Below are 20,281 nucleotides of genomic sequence, written 5' to 3'. Positions count from 1 at the left end.
GTCGACCCGGTATACTAGGGGCCTTCCTCAGTTTTACCCAGCATTGCTGAGTTCCATTGAAGAAGCGCTCTGGCTGTCCATCTGTCACCCCTCCCCCTCTCTACCAGCAAGACCAGCCCATTTTTGGTGCCATGATACAACTCCTCAATGACATCTTTTATTCCTATTCCTCCAAGTTCCTCGTTGGCTCTGCTGAATTCTGCTCAGCATTTCCATTGTCCTGCGTGGCATTAATTTTTAAAATTCTGCGGGCATCTTTGTATACTGTGTTTCCCTGACAAAGGCAGCATTCAGGTTGCCCAGCGCACCTCAGAAGTAATAGCTCCAAAAGCCTTTATCTTCTTTCTCTGATCCTGAAATGCTTCTGTCTTAGGGTTGCAGGCCAGCACGTGTGGAACAGGGTGCTGCATTCACCCCGGCATAGCCCATGTAACACAGAAACGAGGCTTCTCTTTAGGAAGGTCGTGCCCTAATCCCTGTGTAAATTGATTTATTTGAGGTGGAGAGAACCACCTGTACCGTACCTTGACCTTACCTTTCAGTGGGTTGATCTTGAATCACAGAGTTTTGTGATTGGCTGAAAGTCATTGAAAAAAAGACAATTACCTCAGATTGAGGACTGCTCATTGGCGGCTTTTGCATCTTGTCTTCTGCCCTTGGCATTCATTATCTTTTTATTCACAGCTGAAGGATGGCCTGTGGGCTATTAACCAGCTGTGCCTCCAGCACTAGGTCCCTGTTGGCTTCGTTGGCTGGATGAGGGCCAAAGGAGGCTCTCGTTTCTCCAAGGGGCTCCTTCCCTCATTACCTCAAACAGGCAGAGGTGGCCATTACAATCCTGTAAGTGTGAGGAGAGGAGGCAGAACTCAGGCTTGCTGGCCTCCACTTCGGTTTTGTGTTTATAGACTCCATCCATTCACCCCTAATCTAATGGGTTCCAGAGCGCTTTCTTATAACACAGACCATTTATAGAGCCGTTGTTTTTTTTAAACCCTTGGAGTGCATAACATTTTACAGATGATTTCCTTAATCTTTATAACACCCTGGTGAAGTAAATTCAAAGGCCCGCGCCACTCTTGGTTGTAAATTAGATGCTTTTATAAGCTGCAGCCACACTTTGAGGCCACAAGGGTGAAGGTTTAATGCCTTTTACTGTTAAGTGTTACCTTGAAGGAGATTGGGGTGGGGGACAACTTCCAAAGGGTGTTTGGCCTGGAAACTACTTATCCTCCTGCATAAGCCCCCAAAAAATGGCTCAGGAGCCCCTTATAGATGGGAGCACCCGAGTGCCAGAAAGACAACCCTCACTTACATTGTCCTGAATTAGGGACCATTGTGGTCTGTGCAACAGATATTGTACCAGAGGCCTGGAGATGTGGGTTTCTTTTCTGGCCTAATCATTAATCACGTGTGTGGCCTGGAGCAAGTCACAGAACCTTTTGTATGATCTTATGTTTTCTATTTGGTTATCTGTAAAATGGGTCTATTAAGATCTGTCCTCCTTGGCTTATAAAGTCTGTTGTGAGAACAATTAAGCCAATGTGTACGAAAGCACTTGTTCCGTAAATGCAAGATGCTATAAACAATACTAATGAATTAGGCAAAAAAAAAAATCCAACTCTCCTGTCTCCCAGAATATGTCTTGCCTCCTTTGAAACCAGTTTGTAGAGATCATCTTGCCCAGAGTGGTTCTCATTTAGTGGTGTGAATACCCTGGGGCATTATGACCATGGTCCAAGGAGTTCTTGTTAAAAATCCCTTATTGCCTAACTATTGGATAAGGGCCAGGAGAGGCTCCTGTTTCTGTTGGTTAATTGTTTTAATGTAGGTTATGCAGTAGAGGGTGATGGAGAAAGCACTTGGATAGGATTCTAGAGGACTGGGATCTAACCCCTAGCAACCTTGGGCTTGACCTTGACCTCGGTCTGCCTTAGTTTCTCACTTATAAAGTGGACATAATAATAGCACCTACCTATCTTCTGGGTTGTTGTGAGGATCAAATAAAATAATAAATGCAAAAGACTTTGCAGACGCATTCCCCCTTAGTTCCCAATGTGAACTTGTTGGGGGTTCAAGATCATGATGCAAGGAGCTCATGTTAAATATCCTTTAATGACATCTTTAGTAGTGAATAATTGCCCAGTTGTGTTACAAATACATTTTTTTTTCTCTGTGACAACAAGCACGTGGATGGTTGAACCATTATAGGTTTATACATTTTAATTTGGACTTTTTTGGGGACAAAAGTTATCCTTGTAGTTACTATAAGCACTTAGTAAATCTAAAAGAATAGTATGAATCGTATATTAAATTATCCCGGTAGTTCACAGCATCTTTTTGTTATTGGTGTTGCTGAAAGCAGTTTGGGAACAAAAAAAGCTAGGAACCACTAAACTAGCCCAGCTCTTTATAGATGAGAGAACGGAAACTCAGAAAAATGTACTGACCTGCCCTTGGTCGAAAAAATAGTGAGGAGCAGAGCTGGGATTGAACCAGGGTTTTCTGACAGCCAATCTAGGGTTCTTTCCTAGGTGGCAAAGATGCCAGTGCTACCATTTTGCTAGCCCTTCCTATGCTTACTCATGTCACCACCATTAGAAGCTTCTGGAAGATACAGTACTAAAACCAGGACGGCATCCTCCATTTTGATCGGAAGTTGTACCGCCCACAGTGTGGTTTCTTTTCAGCCCAGGAAAATCTGAATGAGCGGTCCCATGGAGTTCGATGCTTTTCTCTTTAGCTCACACCTTTGGTTGTTTGGGTAGTGGAGTGTTGACCCTTTTTGTTGTTCAGTCTCAGTTGCGTCCAACTCATCGTGACCCCATTTGGGGTTTTCTTGGCAAAGATACTATTCCCTTCTCTGGCTCATTTTACAGATGAAAAAATGGAGGCAAACAGGGTTAAATGACTCGCCCAGGGTCATACCCTAGTAAGAGGCTACATTTGAACTCGGGCCTTCCTGACAACAGGTCAGGTACTGTATCTACTGTGCATTCTGCCACCTCACTAGCCGAAACTCTGGGCAAGTCGCTTTCACACAGAATCACAAATTTCAGAGGTCAAACCCCTCTTTCACATCACAGCCCTTGGGGTTACTTGAGGACAGGCTAGGCATTAACTGACCCTCACAGGGTATGTGGCTGTCAGTTCTTTCACCAACCTCATTCCCGTCTCTGAGGCTCAGTTTCCTTCTTTGTTAAATGACAGCTTTGAACTCAGTGACCTTGGAGATCTCTGCTAATCCAGGAACCTTGGCTTTTCCTTATGTTGTTACTTGGATTTTTTCCTCCCCTGGGCCTGGTTTTTCTCTTTTGCCTTTTACAAACTAGAATTGGTTGGAATTATTTTCCACAACATTTCCTTTCCCTTGTGTATCTGCTCTGTTTTATCTAAGGTCCACACTGGGCCAATAAATTCATCTTAGCCCTTTTCCTTACTTGTTGAACTTGGCTAGACCAGAAGTACCCAAAGAGTTATTTAATTAGCATTTGAAGGGGTTTCAAATACCACTAGGAATGGTGTTAATTCAGCTAGGATTAACGCTTGCACTCTTTCTCCAGGGTGGGACAGGCCCAAGGCAGTTCTAGTTCCCTAACTGTCACTCAAGTGAAATAGCCTTGATGGGCTGAGGCTCAGTTACTGCCATCCCCGGGACTTTAAAACAGGAGGGTTGATTATTATTATCATGTTAGTGTGGAACCACGTAGATGTAGAGCAAAAAGGGACCTCAGGTAATCCTACAGAGGTTAGCCTAATATTACATAATAACAACAGAATCAGGATTTGAATCCGGGTCCTCCGACGCCGAATCCAGCACGTTTTCCACTGTACCATGTGGAGACAGGTATAATAAAGTCAGTCAGCAAGCATTTATTTATTTATTTTTAGTTTTCAACATTCACTTTTATAAGATTTCAAGTTCCAAATTTGCCCCCTCCTCCCCAAGATGGCCTGCCACCAGATGTAGGCTGTACATGTACAATCATCTTAAACATATTTGCACATTAGTCATGTTGTGAAAGAAGAATCAGAATAAAAGGGAGAAAGAAAAAAAACAAAACAAAATAGTCTGCTTTAATCTGCATTCAGACTCCATAGTTCTTTCTCTGGATGTGGATGGCATTTTCCATCATGAGTCTTTTGGAATTGTCTTAGATCATTGTATTGCTGAGAAGAGCTAAGTCTGTCAAAATCGGTCATTGCACAGTGTGACTGTTACTGTGTACAGTGTCCTCCTGGGTTCTGCTCCCCTCACTCAGCATCAGTTCATAGACGTCGTTCCAGGTTTTTCTGGTCTGCCTGCTCCTCATTTCTTATAGAACAATAGTATTCCATTACATTCATATATCCTAACTCATCAAGCATTTATTAAGTACCTACTGTGTTCTAGACTGTGTGCTAAGCACTGGAAATAAAAAGAAGTCAAAAAAGTTACCTCTTTTTCCATAAATCTGTTGAGTTTGGTCTTCTAATAGAAAAATAATACTAAGTCATTTTGTCTTATACATACCCAGATTAACTACAAAGGACCTATGAAGAAAGATGCTCTTTTCTAGAGAAAGAACTGAATATAAGTGTGTATAGAATGATTTACATATATGTGTATGTAAGAAAAAAAGAAATTTATACGATAATTTTATTATATATTTAAAAGAAATAGCAAGTTGTATGTAATAGGTATGTAGTTTCACGTTCAAGCATCTTTTTTATTCTCTGTTATGAAAATGCCTGTTTTTTTAAATTTATTTAAGATATTTAGTTTTCAGCATTGATTTTCACAATAGTTTGAATTACAAATTTTCTCCCCATTTCTACCCTCCCACCCACTCCAAGATGGCGTATATTCTGGTTGCCCTGTTCCCCAGTCAACGCTCCCCTCTATCACCCCACTCCCCTCCCATCCCCTTTTCCCTTCCTTTCTTGTAGGGCAAGATAAATTTCTACACCCCATTGTCTGTGTATCTTATTTTCTAGTTGCATGCAAAAACATTTTTGTTTGTTTTTGAACATCTGTTTTTAAAACTTTGAGTTCCAAATTCTCTCCCCTCTTCCCTTCCCACCCACCCTCCCTAAGAAGTCAAGCAATTCAACATAGGCCACATGTGTATCATTATGTATAACCCTTCCACAATACTCATGTTGAGAAAGACTAACTATATTTTGCTCCTTCCCAACCCATCACCCTTTATTGAATTTTCTCCCTTGACCCTGTCCCCTTTCCAAAGTGTTTGTTTTTGACTACCTCCACCCCCATCAGCCCTCCCCTCCATCATCCCCCCCATTTATTTTTATCTTCTTCCCTCTTCTTTCCTGTGGGGTAAGATTCCCAATTGGGTATGTATGGTATTCCCTCCTTAGGCCAAATCTGGTGAGAGCAATGTTCACTCATTCCCCCCTCATCCGCCCTCTCCCCTCCTCCCACAGAACTGCTTGCTCTTGCCTCCTTTATGCGAGATAATCCATCCCATTCTATCTCTCCCTATCTCCCTCTCTCAGTATGTTCCTCTCTCATCCCTTAATTTGATTTTATTTCTTTTAGATATCTTCCCTTCATCTTCAACTCACCCTGTGTCCCCCCACTCTCTCTCTCTCTCTCCATATATATATATATATATATATATGTATATATATATATATATGTATATATATATATATATATACACATAGATATATACACACATAGATATATACACACATACACATTCACCCATATATATACATAAACATATATGTATGCATATTCCCTTCAGCTGCCCTAATGCTGAGATCTCATGAATCATACTCGTCATCTTTCCATGTAGGAATGTCAACAAAACAGTTCAACTTTAGTAAGTCCCTTGCAATTTCTCTTTCTTATTCTTTTTCTTGATTACCTTTTCATGCTTCTCTTGATTCTTGTGTTTGAAAGTCAAATTTTCTATTCAGTTCTGGTCTTTTCACTGAGAAAGCTTGAAAGTCCTCTATTTTATTGAAAATCCATATTTTGCCTTGGAGCATGATACTCAGTTTTGCTGGGTAGGTGATTCTAGGTTTTAATCCTAACTCCATTGACCTCCGGAATATCGCATTCCAAGCCCTTCGATCTCTTAATGTAGAAGCTGCCAGATCTTGGGTTATTCTGATTGGGTTTCCACAATACTCAAATTGTTTCTTTCTGACTGCTTGCAGTATTTTCTCCTTGATCTGGGAGCTCTGGAATTTGGCAACAATATTCCTAGGAGATTTCTTTTTGGGATCTTTTTCAGGAGGCGATCAATGGATTCTTTCAATTTCTATTTTGCCCTGTGGCTCTAGAATATCAGGGCAGTTCTCCTTGATAATTTCTTGAAAGATGATATCTAGGCTTTTTTTTTGATCATGGCTTTCAGGTAGTCCAATAATTTTTAAATGATCTCTCCTGGATCTATTTTCCAGGTCAGTGGTTTTTCCCATGAGATATTTCACATTGTCTTCCATTTTTTCATTCCTTTGGTTCTGTTTTATAATATCCTGATTTCTCATTAAGTCACTAGCTTCCACTTGATCCAATCTAATTTTTTTTTTCAGTTTTTTTTTCTTTATTTATTTTTAGTTTACCACACACGGTTCTACATAGTTTTGAGTTCCAGTTTTTCTCCCCTCCCTCCCCCCTCCCTCCCCAAGACGGCATGAAGTCTCATATAACTGTCATGTATAACTTCGCATTGAATTAATTTATGCTCTAGTCAAGTCGTGGAGAAGAATTTTGACCAATGGAATGAATCATGAGAAAGAAGAAACAGAACCAAAAAAAAAAACCAAAAAAAAAAAACCAAAAAAAAACCCCAAAAACAAAAACAAAAGAGAAGCAGAAAAGGCGAGCATGTAGTGTGCCTCAGTCTGTATTCAAACTTCGCAGTTCTTTCTCTGAATGAAGATAGCATTCTCCATCGTGAGTCCCCTGGAGTTGTCCTTGCCCCTTTAGGTTGCTGAGAGAAGCGCAGTATGTCAGGATTGGTCCTCACGGAATCCACATATCTGTGGCTCTGCACAACGTTCTCCTGGCTCTGCTCCGCTCACTCAGCATTATGTCGTGTAGGTTTTTCCAGGTTGTTACAAAGTCTGCATCATCCCCATTTCTTATGGCACAATAGTATTCCATCACCTTCATATACCACAGCTTGTTCAGCCATTCCCCAATTGATGGGCATCCCTTTGATTTCCAATTCTTGGCTACCACAAAGAGAGCTGCTATAAATATTCTTGTACATATGGGTCCTTTTCCCGCTTGCGTGATTTCTTTGGGATACAACCCTAGAAGTGGTATTACTGGGTCAAAGGGTATGAACATTTCTATAGCCCTTTGGGCATAGTTCCACACCGCCCTCCAAAATGGCTGGATCAGCTCACAACTCCACCAGCAATGCAACAATGTTCCAATTTCCCCACATCCTTTCCAGCATTTATCATTCTCCTGATTTGTTATTTTAGCCAATCTGACAGGAGAGATGTGGTATCTAAGAGTTGTTTTGATTTGCATTTCTCTAATTAGCAGCGATCCAGAGCATTTTTCCATATGCCTGTAGATAGCTTTAATTTCTTCCTCTGAAAACTGCCTGTTCATATCCTTTGACCATTTCTCAATTGGGGAATGGCTTGTATTCCTATATATTTGGCTTAGCTCCCTGTATATTTTAGAGATGAGGCCTTTATCAGAGATACTAGTTGCAAAGATTTTCTCCCAATTTTCTGCTTCCCTCCTAATTCTTGTTGCATTGGCTTTTTTTGTACAAAAACATTTCAATTTGACATAATCAAAATTATCCATTTTGCATTTTGTAATGCTCTCTATCTCTTGTTGGGTCATGAATTCTTTACTTTTCCACAAATCTGATAAGTAAACTATTCCTTGCTTTCCCAAATTACTTAGAGTATCAACTTTTACTCCTAAATCATGAACCCATTTTGACTTTATTTTGGTATATGGTGTAAGATATTGGTCTATGCCCAGTTTTTGCCCTACCATTTTCCAATTTTCCCAACAGTTTTTGTGAAATAGTGAATTATTAGCCCAGAAACTGGCCTCTTTGGGTTTATCAAAGAGTAGATTGCTAAACTTGTTGATTTCACCTACTTGTGTACCTATCCTATTCCACTGATCCACACCCCTGTTTCTTAACCAGTACCAGGCAGTTTTGATGACTGCTGCTGTGTAGTACAGTTTAATATCTGGTGTGGCTAAACCACCATCTCTAGCATGTCTTTTCATTAATATCCTAGATACTCTAGACCTCTTGTTTTTCCAAATGAATTTTGTTGTTATTTTGTCCAGCTCAGTAAAAAAATTTTTTGGTAGTTCGATTGGTATGGCACTGAATAGATAGATTAATTTAGGTAGAATTGTCATTTTTATTATATTAGCTCGGCCTAATTTTTAAAGTAGTATTTTCTTCAGTAGTCTTTTGGACCTCCTTTTCCATTTGGCTAATTCTGCCTTTCAAGGCATTCTTCTCCTCATTGGCTTTTTGGAGCTCTTTTGCCATTTGAGTTAGTCTGTTTTTTAAGGTGTTGTTTTCTTCAGTGTATTTTTCGGTATTTTTTTGGGTCTCCTTTAGCAAGTCATTGACTTGTTTTTCATGGTTTTCTCTCATTCTTCTCAATTCTCTTCCCAATTTTTCCTCTACTTCTCTAACTTGCTTTTCCAAATCCTTTTTGAGCTCTTCCATGGCCTGGGGCCAGTTCATGTTTTTCTTGGAGGCTTTTGGTGTAGGCTCTTGCACTTTATTGACTTCTTTAGGCTGTATGTTTTGGTCTTTGTCAGCAAAGAAAGAATGCAAAGTCTGAGACTGAATCTGGGTGCGTTTTCGCTGCCTGGCCATATTCCTAGCCAGCTAACTTGACCCTTGAGTTTTTCAGTGGGGTATGACTGCTTGTAGACTAACGAGTTCTATGTTCCACGTTTGGGGGGGATGCGCCAGCTCTGCCACACCAGCACTCCTCCTTCCCCAAGAACCCCCAGTCCAGGCTGGGCGTAGATCTTCAGCAGGCTGTTGCACTCCTGCTCTGATCCGCCACTTAATTCCTCCCACCAGGTGGGCCTGGAGCCGGAAGTAACAACAGCTGTAGCTGCTCCCGGGGCTGGAAGCCGAACCATGAACTCCTTCTACTCCCGCAGCTTTTCCCACTAACCTTCTCAGCAGTCTTTGGTGTTTGTGGGTTGAGAGATCTGGCAACTGCCGCAGCTCACTGATTCAGGGCGCTAGGGCATGCTCTGCCCGGTTGCTGGTCTTGTTAGTCCACACTGCTCAGGCTGGGCTCTGCTCCACTCCGTTCCCAGCTCCCAGCTCCCAGCTCCGTGTGGGATAGACCTCACCCAGAGACCATCCAGGCTGTCCTGGGCTGGAGCCCTGCTTCCCTCTGCTGTTTTGTGGGTTCTGACGTTCTAGAATTGGTTCAGAGTCATTTTTTATAGGTTTTTGGAAGGACTTGGTATGGAGCTCACGCTATTCCCTGCTTACCAGCTGCCATCTTGGCTCTGCCCCCTCGAAAATGCCTGTTTTATTTCATAAATTAAAATAAAAATTAAAAATAATACTTTGGGCTATTAGACTTCAATAGAGATAAAGGCAACGGAATTAAACTATTTCTGCTTCTTAAAAAGGCATCTCTCAGTCATTTGTATCAGTCACATTGGTATGGTAACAAGGATGATGAGAATAACTGCTAGCATTTATGTGGCATTTTAAAGTTTGCCGAACTTCTCCCTTACAAACATTACCTCATCCTCACAACATGTCCCCATTTTACAGATGACAGAACTGAGGCAGACAAATGTTAAGTGACATGCCCAGGATCACACAGCTGTTAAGTATCTGAGGACAGGTTTGAACTCAGATCCTTCAGGTCCATCACGTAGCCTTCAGGAGAGTTTGTTTTACATTTCCAGCATTCACCTAACAGGATTCCAAGTCAGAGGGCTGACCTGGGTTCGAATTCCGGCTTCGCCATTCACGACTTGGTTATAGTTCCCCCATCTGTAGAATGGCGTTAACACTAGATGACCTCTCCAACTCAAAATCTGTGGTCCTGTGGTTTCTTTGCTGTATAATCAAAATGTTTGTTTCTTGCCATGAATAGTGGTTCAATCGAGCACACATCTGAAAAACAGACACAGGGCTGCATCGCATGACTTGGGGCGTGGGGCTGCTGTGCTTTGACTGTCAGTTTTATTAGACTGTTACATTTTCCTCTCAAATTCTGTCACCTTGACCTTTCTGAGAATTCTCTCACCTAGCTCCTCTGTTTTCTCAAGTTTGATCCAGTCTCAGCCTCCTCTGTAACCCTCTCTCAGAAGCATACTTTTCCTCATTTGACACTGCTGTAACTTTTGGCTGCAGTCATGAAAACAAGGGTGGGGCCTTGATCCCCACCCTTGTTGTGCAGCCTTGTTCTATCCATCTTTCCTTACACGCTAAATCTTGCCTCTAAAAACCTTAGGAACCCAACAGGCGATGTCACCATGATACAGGGTCAGAGACTGGAAGAAAAAAAGGTCCCACATGTAACTAAATATTTAAAGCGGTGCCTTTTGTGGCGGCAAAGCCTAGCTACAGAGTGGGTATGCGTGGATTAGAAATGACCGCACAGGACTGCACAGGAGAACATGGTGCACGGTAGCAGCGATACTGTAAGACCGATCGACTGTGAAAGACTTAGCTACTCTGATCAAGATAGTGATCTAAGACAATTCCAGAGGACCGTGATGAAAAACACTACCTGCCTCCAGAAAGAGAATTGAGGAACTCCTAGTGAACTTGGCGTGTGTGTGTGTGTGTGTGTGTGTGTGTGTGTGTGTTTTCTCTTGCAACATGGCTATGTTGCATATATGTTTTGCATGACAGACATGTATAATCAATACCAAATTGCTTGCCTTAAAGAGGGGAGAAGGGTAGAAGGGAGGGTGAGAATTTAGAACTCAAAATTTTCAAAAATGGGGGGCAGCTAGGTGGTGCAGTGAGTAGAGCACCGGCCCTGGAGTCAGGAGGACCTGAGTTCAAATTTGACCTCAGCCGTTTGACATACTTAATAACTGTGTGACCTTGGGCAAGTCACTTAGCCCCAGTTGCCCTGCCCTCCCCCCTCAAAAAAATGAATGTTAGATTTTTTATCTGTAATTGGGAAATGTTTCATGACATAAAAATACATTTTTTTAAAAAGAAGAGGACTGCACAAATTGTGCCGTGTGAATATAATGGAATATTACTGCTCAGAAGAAATGGCACATATGAGGAATTCAAAGATACATGGGAAGAATTGTGTGAATGGATGCAGAGTGATATAAGTAGGATCAGGAAAAAATGACCATGAATGACTGTTGTGTCAGACATGGTGTAATTCTAATAGCCAGTCCTGACCCACAAAAATAAAAGAATGAGATACATATGTGGTGCACCGGAAAGGTGGCTGGATTAGGAGCAAGTACCAGGGTTTGAATCCAGCTCTGCTGCTTATTACTGTGTGACCTTAGACAAATCACTTGGCCTCTCTAGACCCCCAGCTCCTCACTTGTAAAATTAGGGGGTTGGATAAATGATCTCTAAGTTTTCTTCCATCTCTGATTTTATGATTCTCCAAGGAGGAGGGAGGTAGCCGGCGATGGGTGCAGAAAATATGCTATCAGACATGGTTGATGTGATCCTTGGTTTTTAACTTATCTGTCTTTCTTGGTTACCAGAAAAAGGTTCACAGAGCAGGTAGGTGGGGGGTATATTCAGTGGTGTCAGAATAAAAGGCGTTAATAGAATTTTAATTTTTAAAAAAGGCAGCACCCCTTTTTAAGTGGTCAGTGAACTGATAGTGCAGAAATTATTCTGCTTGGCCTGAGGCCGTTAACTTTTGTTCCCAGGATAGTGGGGGGAAGGCGGGAGCTGTGCGTTTTTTCATTCCTTGCCTTCTCGAGTAGTTTGCTGTCAGCCTGTGAAGCCAGTAATTGGAAACATTTACATGCAACATACAAAATTCCTCAAAGGACAGGGGAATTTAAGGAGTCAGGAATAACAGGCATGGGGGCTTATTTCTAAGTCCATGAAATCCAGAAATCATTTTTATAAATTGAGAAGAAAGTTTCCGACTAGCCTTCAAAATACTATAAACACGTTCAGATACTGAGCTTTCAGACTCATCCATTTCTTTATGCCAGATGCCAAATGTAGAAATTCTGAGTCAGGGAGGTAGGAACAGGGAAGAGGAGGGTGAGGAAGGAGAGGCAAAGCTGTTCATAAAACATTTATTCTTGAGAGCATTTGTTTCTGTCACGGGGAATGGCCAAGTGCAGAGTCATGGAGGTGATAGGGGAAAGTGTCACGGGAGGAACAGCAAGAACATCCACTGTGCGTTCTGTGCTAGGTGCTGGGGAATACCAAAATGGGAAAACGACATTCACTATCCGTGGGATGTGGGGTGTATTGAAGGGGATACAGTATGTACACCAATGGGCATAATACAAGATTAAAGGGCAGTGGGATAGGGGAGGAGGGGGGGAGACTTAGCGATGGGGAGGGGGCCCTTTATGGAAGACGTAGTTCCTAAAATGAGTGTTGGTGGAAGAGGCAAAAGGAAAAAGGTTATGAGCCTTCTAGCCAGCTGATCTCCCAGTAGTTAACCAGATGAGAATGAAGAGCAAGCTTACTCTCCAGGGTAAAGAGATTGGAGGGCTGAGGTTAAAGCCTCCCTCGTTGGTCCTCTGAGAGATTTGAGAGAAGTCCTATTCAGGGTAGATGTTCAAGAGGAAGAAGGAAGAAAGCAATGTGGTAGGTGAAAGGAGACAGCGTGCTATTTTATTATTCAGATGGTAGACTGATGTGAAGAAACTGTGGAATGCATTTGGTTGAAGATTTTATAGAGACAGTTACAGAAGTGATGTTGCTATCACAGTATGCTATAGACCACTTGGACAGAAAGAGGAAATAGATGAGGTAGTTAGATGCAAGGGAGTTAGGGCTGGGGAGATCTGCAGCAGGTGCGGGGATCAGGAAAGGCTTTATGTAGAAGAAGGTACTCGAACTGTGTCTTGCAGGGGCTGTGAGGGATTCTGTGAGATGGAGCTATAGAGGACATTCGTTTCTGTCACGGGGAATGGCCAAGTGCAGAGTCATGGAGGTGATAGGTCAGTGTCACAGGAGGAACAGCAAGAAAACCAGTATAGTGCGTGAAGTAATGTATGACAAGGCTGGATGAGACATTTGGGAAACAGATTAAAGACCCTACATGTGAACTTTATACAGTGATCAAGACATCTGCTAGAGCCCTCTCGCTACTGAAAACAAAGCCGTCTAATTTCTTGGCTTGCCCCAATGATAATTCCACCCCGCAAAAGCTGGAGGAATCGATGAAGACAGTTTCTGTTCTGGATCTGATTCTCATCAGTGAGGAGGAACTGGTTACTGGCGTGCGCAAATGATGGTCATTTTGTAGGGAGGAGACCTCTCTATCTTAGAATCCATGGGTGGAAACCTGATGTGTACTGTAGATGTTGGGAGAGATTTCAAAGGGTTCGGTGATAGGTAGGATCCCATGGCCCGATGTTCTGGAGGGAATGCAGCATCATAGATTTTAGAGAGGCTGCCGAGTCTAAGGCACTTGTTTTTACAAATGATGAAACAGACTCAGTGAGGTTGGGGCTTGCCTGTGACCAAATAGCCAGAAAACATCAGAGCAGTAGTTCAGCCTAGGTCCTCCGCTTCCAAGCCCACGGCTCTTTGCACCGCACCACGTTGTTTCTCTGTTAGAGACGACTTGGCACTTGCTGTGTGCCAGACGCCGTGCTGAATGCTTCATGTTTATTATCCCATTTGAACCTTATGATGACCCTATGAGGTAGGTTCAATTATTATACCATTTTAGAGATGAGGAAACTGAGGCAGACGGGCTGTTAAGCATTAGTTTGTATTATCATTATCTGTTCATTCGTCTTCCCCGCTAATAGACTAGAAGGCCCACGAAGGTGAGACAGGCTTATCTAAACTTTATATTTCCTCCAGCTCCTGGCCAAGCTTTGCACATAGTAGATACTTAATAAATATTTGTTGAGTTGAATTTAACCGGACTGTATTTCCTTTGCCATGCCACACCTCAAGCACTGAATTCTAGAGGATGTTATCTCTTTGATAAGCCCCTTTTACCTTTTCAGGATTTGATGCTGGGTGCTGGAGCAGCCCCCAGCAGGAAGTGTAGAAGAGTGAGGGGCAGCCTTTTTTTTTAATTGAGATTTTTTATTTTTAGTTTACAACTCTCAGTTCCGCATGATTTTGAGTTCCAGATTGTCTTCCCCCTCCTCCCCCTCCCCAAGATGGCATGGAATCCGATATATCTGCTACATATAATTTTGCGTTAAACTTATTTACATAATAGTCAAGTTATAAAGAAGAATTATGACCAATGGAAGGAGGGGACAGCCTTTCCAACCTCTGACGCTACAATAACTCCTGTTCTCCCTTCTTTCTAGAGTGACCGTCTTCTTATTAAAGGGGGCAGAATAGTCAACGATGACCAGTCCTTTTATGCGGACATCTACATGGAAGATGGCTTAATCAAGTACGTATGCTGTTCTTTGTAATCCTGCTGAAGCGCTCACCTTGCTTGCTAACACTCAACATGTATCATTTGGTATTATAGTTGTGGATTGGGCACAGTAGCTAAAAGGTAGGGAGGTTATATTTGCAAAGGAGACGAGGGTACCCCTATCCTAGAGATCAAGAAGAGGTAAAATATCCTTCAAAACCCTTTGGTGCCTTATTTTTGTCTCTCTCTGTGTGTGTGTGTGTGTGTGTGTGTGTGTGTGTATAATCCTGAATCCTGAAATTTGTCCTGAATTCCAGTCCCACATTTACAAAAGCCTCCTGGCTATTAAAACAATAACCATCTTAAGGTCAACATATGCCAAACTGAACTTCTCTCTTCCAGCCTCCTCCTCTCCTAATTTACCTCTCCCTGTTTCCATGGATGGTAACAGCATCCTCCCATGAGCCCAGGTTTGTAACTTTGGGCTCATTCTTGTCTCTTCCTTCTCTCTTAACCTTCTAAATTCAATCAGTTGTCAAGCTCTATTTTCCAGAAATTATTTAATATGTATTATTTTTATTATTTTTATTAGTTATTTATGGATTTTTATTGTCCTGCTAGATTATAAATGCCACATGGGTGGGAATATCTTAGCTCATTTTCGTATGTCCTCCAGCTCTGTATAATGCGCTGCATATAACATACATGTATGTTGAATGGAATTAAACTGGGTTTAGGTTTCCCTGCCATGTCACACTTCAAACCTTGGATTTGAGCATATAGTCTAATTTTTTCCCATACAAGATGGGGTGCTGTGGGCCTCATCCTTCCTGACCTCTTTGCTGCGTTTGACCTAGTTGACTTCTCTCTCCTCTGTGGGTTTTTTCCTGGTTCTCCTCCTGCCTGTCCGAATGTGCTCCCTCCTCCGTTTCTTTTGTAAATCCCCATCCCGTCCCATGTGGGTATATACCAAGAGTGTGTCCTGAGCACTCTTCTTACTTTAGAAACTGATTTCATCAGCTCCCGTGGGTTTAATTATTTCTACACAGATGACTCACGGATTTATCTATCTAGACCTAGTCTCTCCCCTAAGGACCAAGCCTGCATTGTCTGTTGGATATTTTAAATTAGATATCCCCGAAACACCTCAAACTCCACATCTTCCCTACCAAACCCTCCCCTTTACTTAGCTTCCCCTTTCTTTCCAGGCACCATCTTTCCTTCACTCTCCCACATTCACAACTTCAACATTATTCTTGATTCCTCACTCTCCCTTCAATACCTCTCTCCTTGATTAGTGCAGTAGTCTTCAAATTGGCTTCCCTATTTCCATTCTCTCTTCTCTGACCATCCTTCACTATTCTCCCAAGGTACAGATTTTAGCTTATTCTCTCTCTTAGAATTCTTCATGCATAGAGGCAGCTAGATGGCACAATGGATAGAGCCCTGGGCTTACAGGCAGGAAGGCCTCATAAACTCACTGGCTGTGAGCTGGCTAGTCTCCTAACTTCTGTTCTCCTCAATTTCCTCAACTGTAAAATGGGATAATAATAGTACCCATCTTTCGCGATTGTTGTGAGGATTAAATGAGATAATATTTGTAAAGTGCCTAACACAGTATCTGGCATATAGTAGGTACTTCTCTCCTCCCTTCTTCTCTCCCTTCTTTGGCTTCCCATTGCCTTTAAGACTGAAAACAGATTCTTTACCTTGGCATTCAAGGTCCTTCATATTTTGTTTTTTTCTCAGCCAACTAAGCAAAGTGTACCAAGGGCATTTAAGACTGTAAATGGAAAGATAACATCAAACAGAAGAAAAATGGCAAAGATCTGCACAGATTTTTATGACAAATATGTATATATATATAAATTATATCTAAAACTTAATATATAAATATGTAATACATACATATACATATACATGTATGTATTAACCATTAAGAATGGTAGAACTACCATACCCAAACTCTAACATCACAGTCCCAGATGTGTTTATAGAACAGGCAGAAGTAGTGTTAACAAAGAATAGAAAGGGTAAAAGTGGCTGGATTAGATACAATGTGGATATATTGAGAGATTGATTCATAAGGTGTCTAAAGGAGAGGAAAATACTAAATAAATAGAAAAGATCCTGGACCTTATTAATACCTCCTCAAAAAGTGATCAAGAGAACACTAATAATCATCCACCTTTATTTTATACCTGTCCTCTGATGAGGGTTTTAGTAGGGAACAGACATGTTTTTATAAGCAGTAGTTCTTGCTGGATCACACCTTTGCCATCACATAATGGATTGAAAGCTGTAGAGAATATAAGATTTAATTTCTATTAATAACTACTATTAATTAAGTACTATTTAATTGCTAATTAATTTGATTACCAAATGGTTGGATTTGGTAGAACAAAATACCACCTTATGGGCTCTCTTCCAGCAAAGTGTCTCCTCTCCATACATAACAAGCATCTATGATTTCTTAAAAGATCTAACAACAGAGATAACCTTGTTTCATGACTCTGATTGTAATAATCGGGAGAGGCACAAAACTGGGAGCTGTAAGCTCATCACATGTGCTTGTCTCTGTGTACAGCCCTCGAGCTAAGAATGGTTTTTATACTTTTATATACAATAAAACTTGATTTAAAAATACAAAAACCATTCTTAGCACTTGGGCCTTACGAAAAGAGGTGGGTGGATTTGTGACCCCTGTGAGATTCCAGTTTATGGATGATATTATACTAGTTGGATAAGCCCTAGAACATTGCAGAACTTCCTGGATGAGTTTCATAACTACACAAAAAAGTTTGGCCTAACCATCCAAACAGGAAAAACCGAGTGGATGAAGACATCTGTTTTCTAGATTATGGCATGCACTTGGGGTTGGGTGACTTCTGGTGTGTACGTCTGGGACTTTGTACAAATAGACCCTGAGTTGGGCTCGTAATTAAACAGGAAGGAGGAATTTAGACTTGTTCTCATGGAGCTTAACAATCGAACAGGGAGAAACATATATACAAACTAGCAACACAAGGCGTAATCACTAAATGAATGGTAAAGACAGTAAGAATTGTTAGATTTCATAGCATCATCATATTTAGATCTCGAAAAGACCTGAGAAGTCAAGGTCAGCCTTCTCATTTTTCAGATGAGGAAATCGAGGCCCAGAGAGTGTCTTGCTTGGCGTCACACAGCTAGGATTTGAACCTAGGTCTTCCTGACTCCAAGTCCATTGCTGTCTCTACTACACTATTATCTTTTTTTCCAGAGGAAGGAGAGATCCCTGTGGGTGGAGCAGTGGGAAAGCTTCAGAGAGGAGGTGGAGTTCGAGTTAGACCTTGACAAAGTGGTAGTATTATGATTGATGGAGTGGGATGGAGGGGAATGATGTCTGTGGCAAGAATGTTAGGAGATAATTATTCATTTAACAAAATGACTCATCCTGGGATTTTTTGATAGACTGGTCTGCTCTCTAAGTACAACCCAGCTATTATTTGATGAAATCTGAAGTGATTCCTCTGATGTACAGCCCATCAGGAATAAAATGAGGTTTGCTCACCCTCAATAGAAAGAAGTACGCTTATCACATCATCTATGGGGCCAGACTTCTACTACGTCACCAAACTGTGTCCGAGGTGCCTGCACCTGCTGTGACTGCTGCCCCTCTCTAGGCTTCCTGGGTTTGGTTTCCTCCTCTTTCAACCGGCTCGAGTGTCAGAAGGAGTCTAGTTACTGTGATCTGAGGCAAAGGGAAAGTCACATTTATAAGAAATATGGAGGAAGATCCATAGGACTGCAGTTTAGAGCAGGAAGGGACCACAGAGGTCATCTCGTCTAATCCTTTCATTTTACAAATAGTGAAATTGATTCATAAAGTGTCTAAAGGGGAGGAAAATACTAAATAAATAGAAAAGATCCTGGACCTTATTAATATGAGGTCCAGAGAGGTCACACAGGTATCCTCCATCTCCAAACCCAACACATTTTCCACCATTCTACACTGTCCCTGGTTAAAAAGTTATAACTATTTTGAGATGCTTTTTTTCCTATAAGGCCTAACCCTTTAATATAGGTACAGCACATGCTGTGGTTATGGGTTTTGTATGAGGACTAGGGCAGCAAATTCCCATGTCTCCATCTGTAGAAATATCCCAAGGCTCTGCTGAAAGATATCCTTAGGAAACTGAAGAATGCTTATGGGAGAGAATGGGAACTGATGCTTTCAAAGTTAGGCATTTGTGAAAGAGATTTTACATGTCTGTACACTTCAGACAGTTTGTTTAAACCTGCCCACAGAGCACACAGGCTTTGTGACATTGCCTTTAGAACATCATGTTTGCCTTGATCCCATTTTATCAGAGAAGAAGGAAAGCATGTTCAGGGGCCTTATATCTCAGATGGTCAAGGGCAGACTGTTTTTCTTCTCCACCCAAGGCCAGAGTTAGATGTAACAGGTTCTAATTACTGTGTGAGGGAGTTTAGGTTAGCTATAGAGAAGACTTGCTAACAAGGGATGATTTCAAATACTGAAGTAGATTATAGAGGGAAATGGTAAAATGTTTCTTATGATCTGGATTCTCATTGGTCCAGGATGAGCCTGGTGCTGTTGAAAGGCAGAAGACAAAGAACTAAGTTACTTTCGAGGCATCCTAATGCAGCTTCTTTTGGACTTTGATGCTTTTACAGAAGAGTCTTGCCAGCCAAATGATGCTAAAAGTGATATATTTTTATTATGAGAATACCAGTTTAAAAAAAAAAACAACCACTACAATCAGGATCATTTCTTTTGGAACAAGTTGGAAGTAGTTGAATCTTTTTTTCATTTAGAAAAATCATTCCTGAAATCTAGGAACCTCACAGAACTCAGTTCTTCAGATCAGTAGAATGAATGATCATTAATTGGCCAGTGAATATTTGTGCAGCATCTGTGTGCAAGGCTCTGTACCAGGCCTTGATACCAACCCCACCAAGAAGAGGACATTATAGTTGGAGAGAGAAAGTGTTACGTAGATGAAAAGATGATTAACAGGATTGAGCGGTGTATGTATGATAAAAGTTACCCAAATGGTCCAGACAAGCAAGCACTCTGGGAGTCCAAAGAAGCAGTCACTGTGAAGAAGGATGGGGAAGGAAGGCTACGTAGAAGACGTAGGACTTGGGCGGGGCCTTCAGGGATAGATACAATTTATATAGATGGGGAGGGAGAGCACATCATGCCGGTCTTTACACATTCCTTAGCTGACAAAAAGAGACGAAAAGTTGGAGGAGTCCTCAGAATTCAGATTCTTCAGCCAAGTGGTTGGTTCCTAATGAACCTGAGCAGAGTGCCAGATTGGAGAAGGGGGAAAGCCAGGGGATCCCTTGGATATTTGAGTTGAGATGAGGTCAAGATGAGAAGGAGAAATTTTTTTCATCATTTGTTTGGAATTGTATAGTGTTTCTAGGATAACTGAATGCTGCAAGATGGACTGTCAGGGACATTTAGGTAGGTGTGTGTATACATACACACACATACATACACATGTGTGTGTATATATATTTATATGAAATATATCTAAATATCAAAGAACTTGGAGTTTGGCAGACCCAGTAGTAAACATTTCACTGCCCCAAGAGAGAATCTTTCCTGGCCATGTGGCTGGTCTGCCTCTGACTGTGAATAAAAACTAGCATTAAGCAGCCTTTTTCAGGGTAGGGGTTCTTAACCTTTTTTGTATTGTAAAACCCTCTGACATCCTGGTGAATGAAGCCTTCAGACCCCTTCTCAGAA

At 41.5% G+C, this 20,281-nt stretch overlaps 1 protein-coding gene across 2 annotated transcripts in view; it reads left to right on the top strand.

Annotated features, from left to right (window-relative positions):
• Nucleotides 1–20,281, top strand: part of DPYSL3 (dihydropyrimidinase like 3) — a 140,542-nt gene that overhangs the window by 83,550 nt on the left and 36,711 nt on the right. For both annotated transcript variants that reach the window (XM_036750723.1, XM_036750724.1), the window contains exon 2: nt 14,462–14,550. In XM_036750723.1, the coding sequence (XP_036606618.1) occupies nt 14,462–14,550 (89 nt within the window). The remainder of the gene's footprint in view (nt 1–14,461; nt 14,551–20,281) is intronic.

The sequence above is a fragment of the Trichosurus vulpecula genome, chromosome 3 (assembly GCF_011100635.1).
Source record: "Trichosurus vulpecula isolate mTriVul1 chromosome 3, mTriVul1.pri, whole genome shotgun sequence".
Lineage (NCBI taxonomy): Eukaryota > Metazoa > Chordata > Mammalia > Diprotodontia > Phalangeridae > Trichosurus > Trichosurus vulpecula.
The sequence above is the reverse complement of the archived record's forward strand: the minus strand, read 5'-3'. Positions and strand labels throughout refer to the sequence as shown.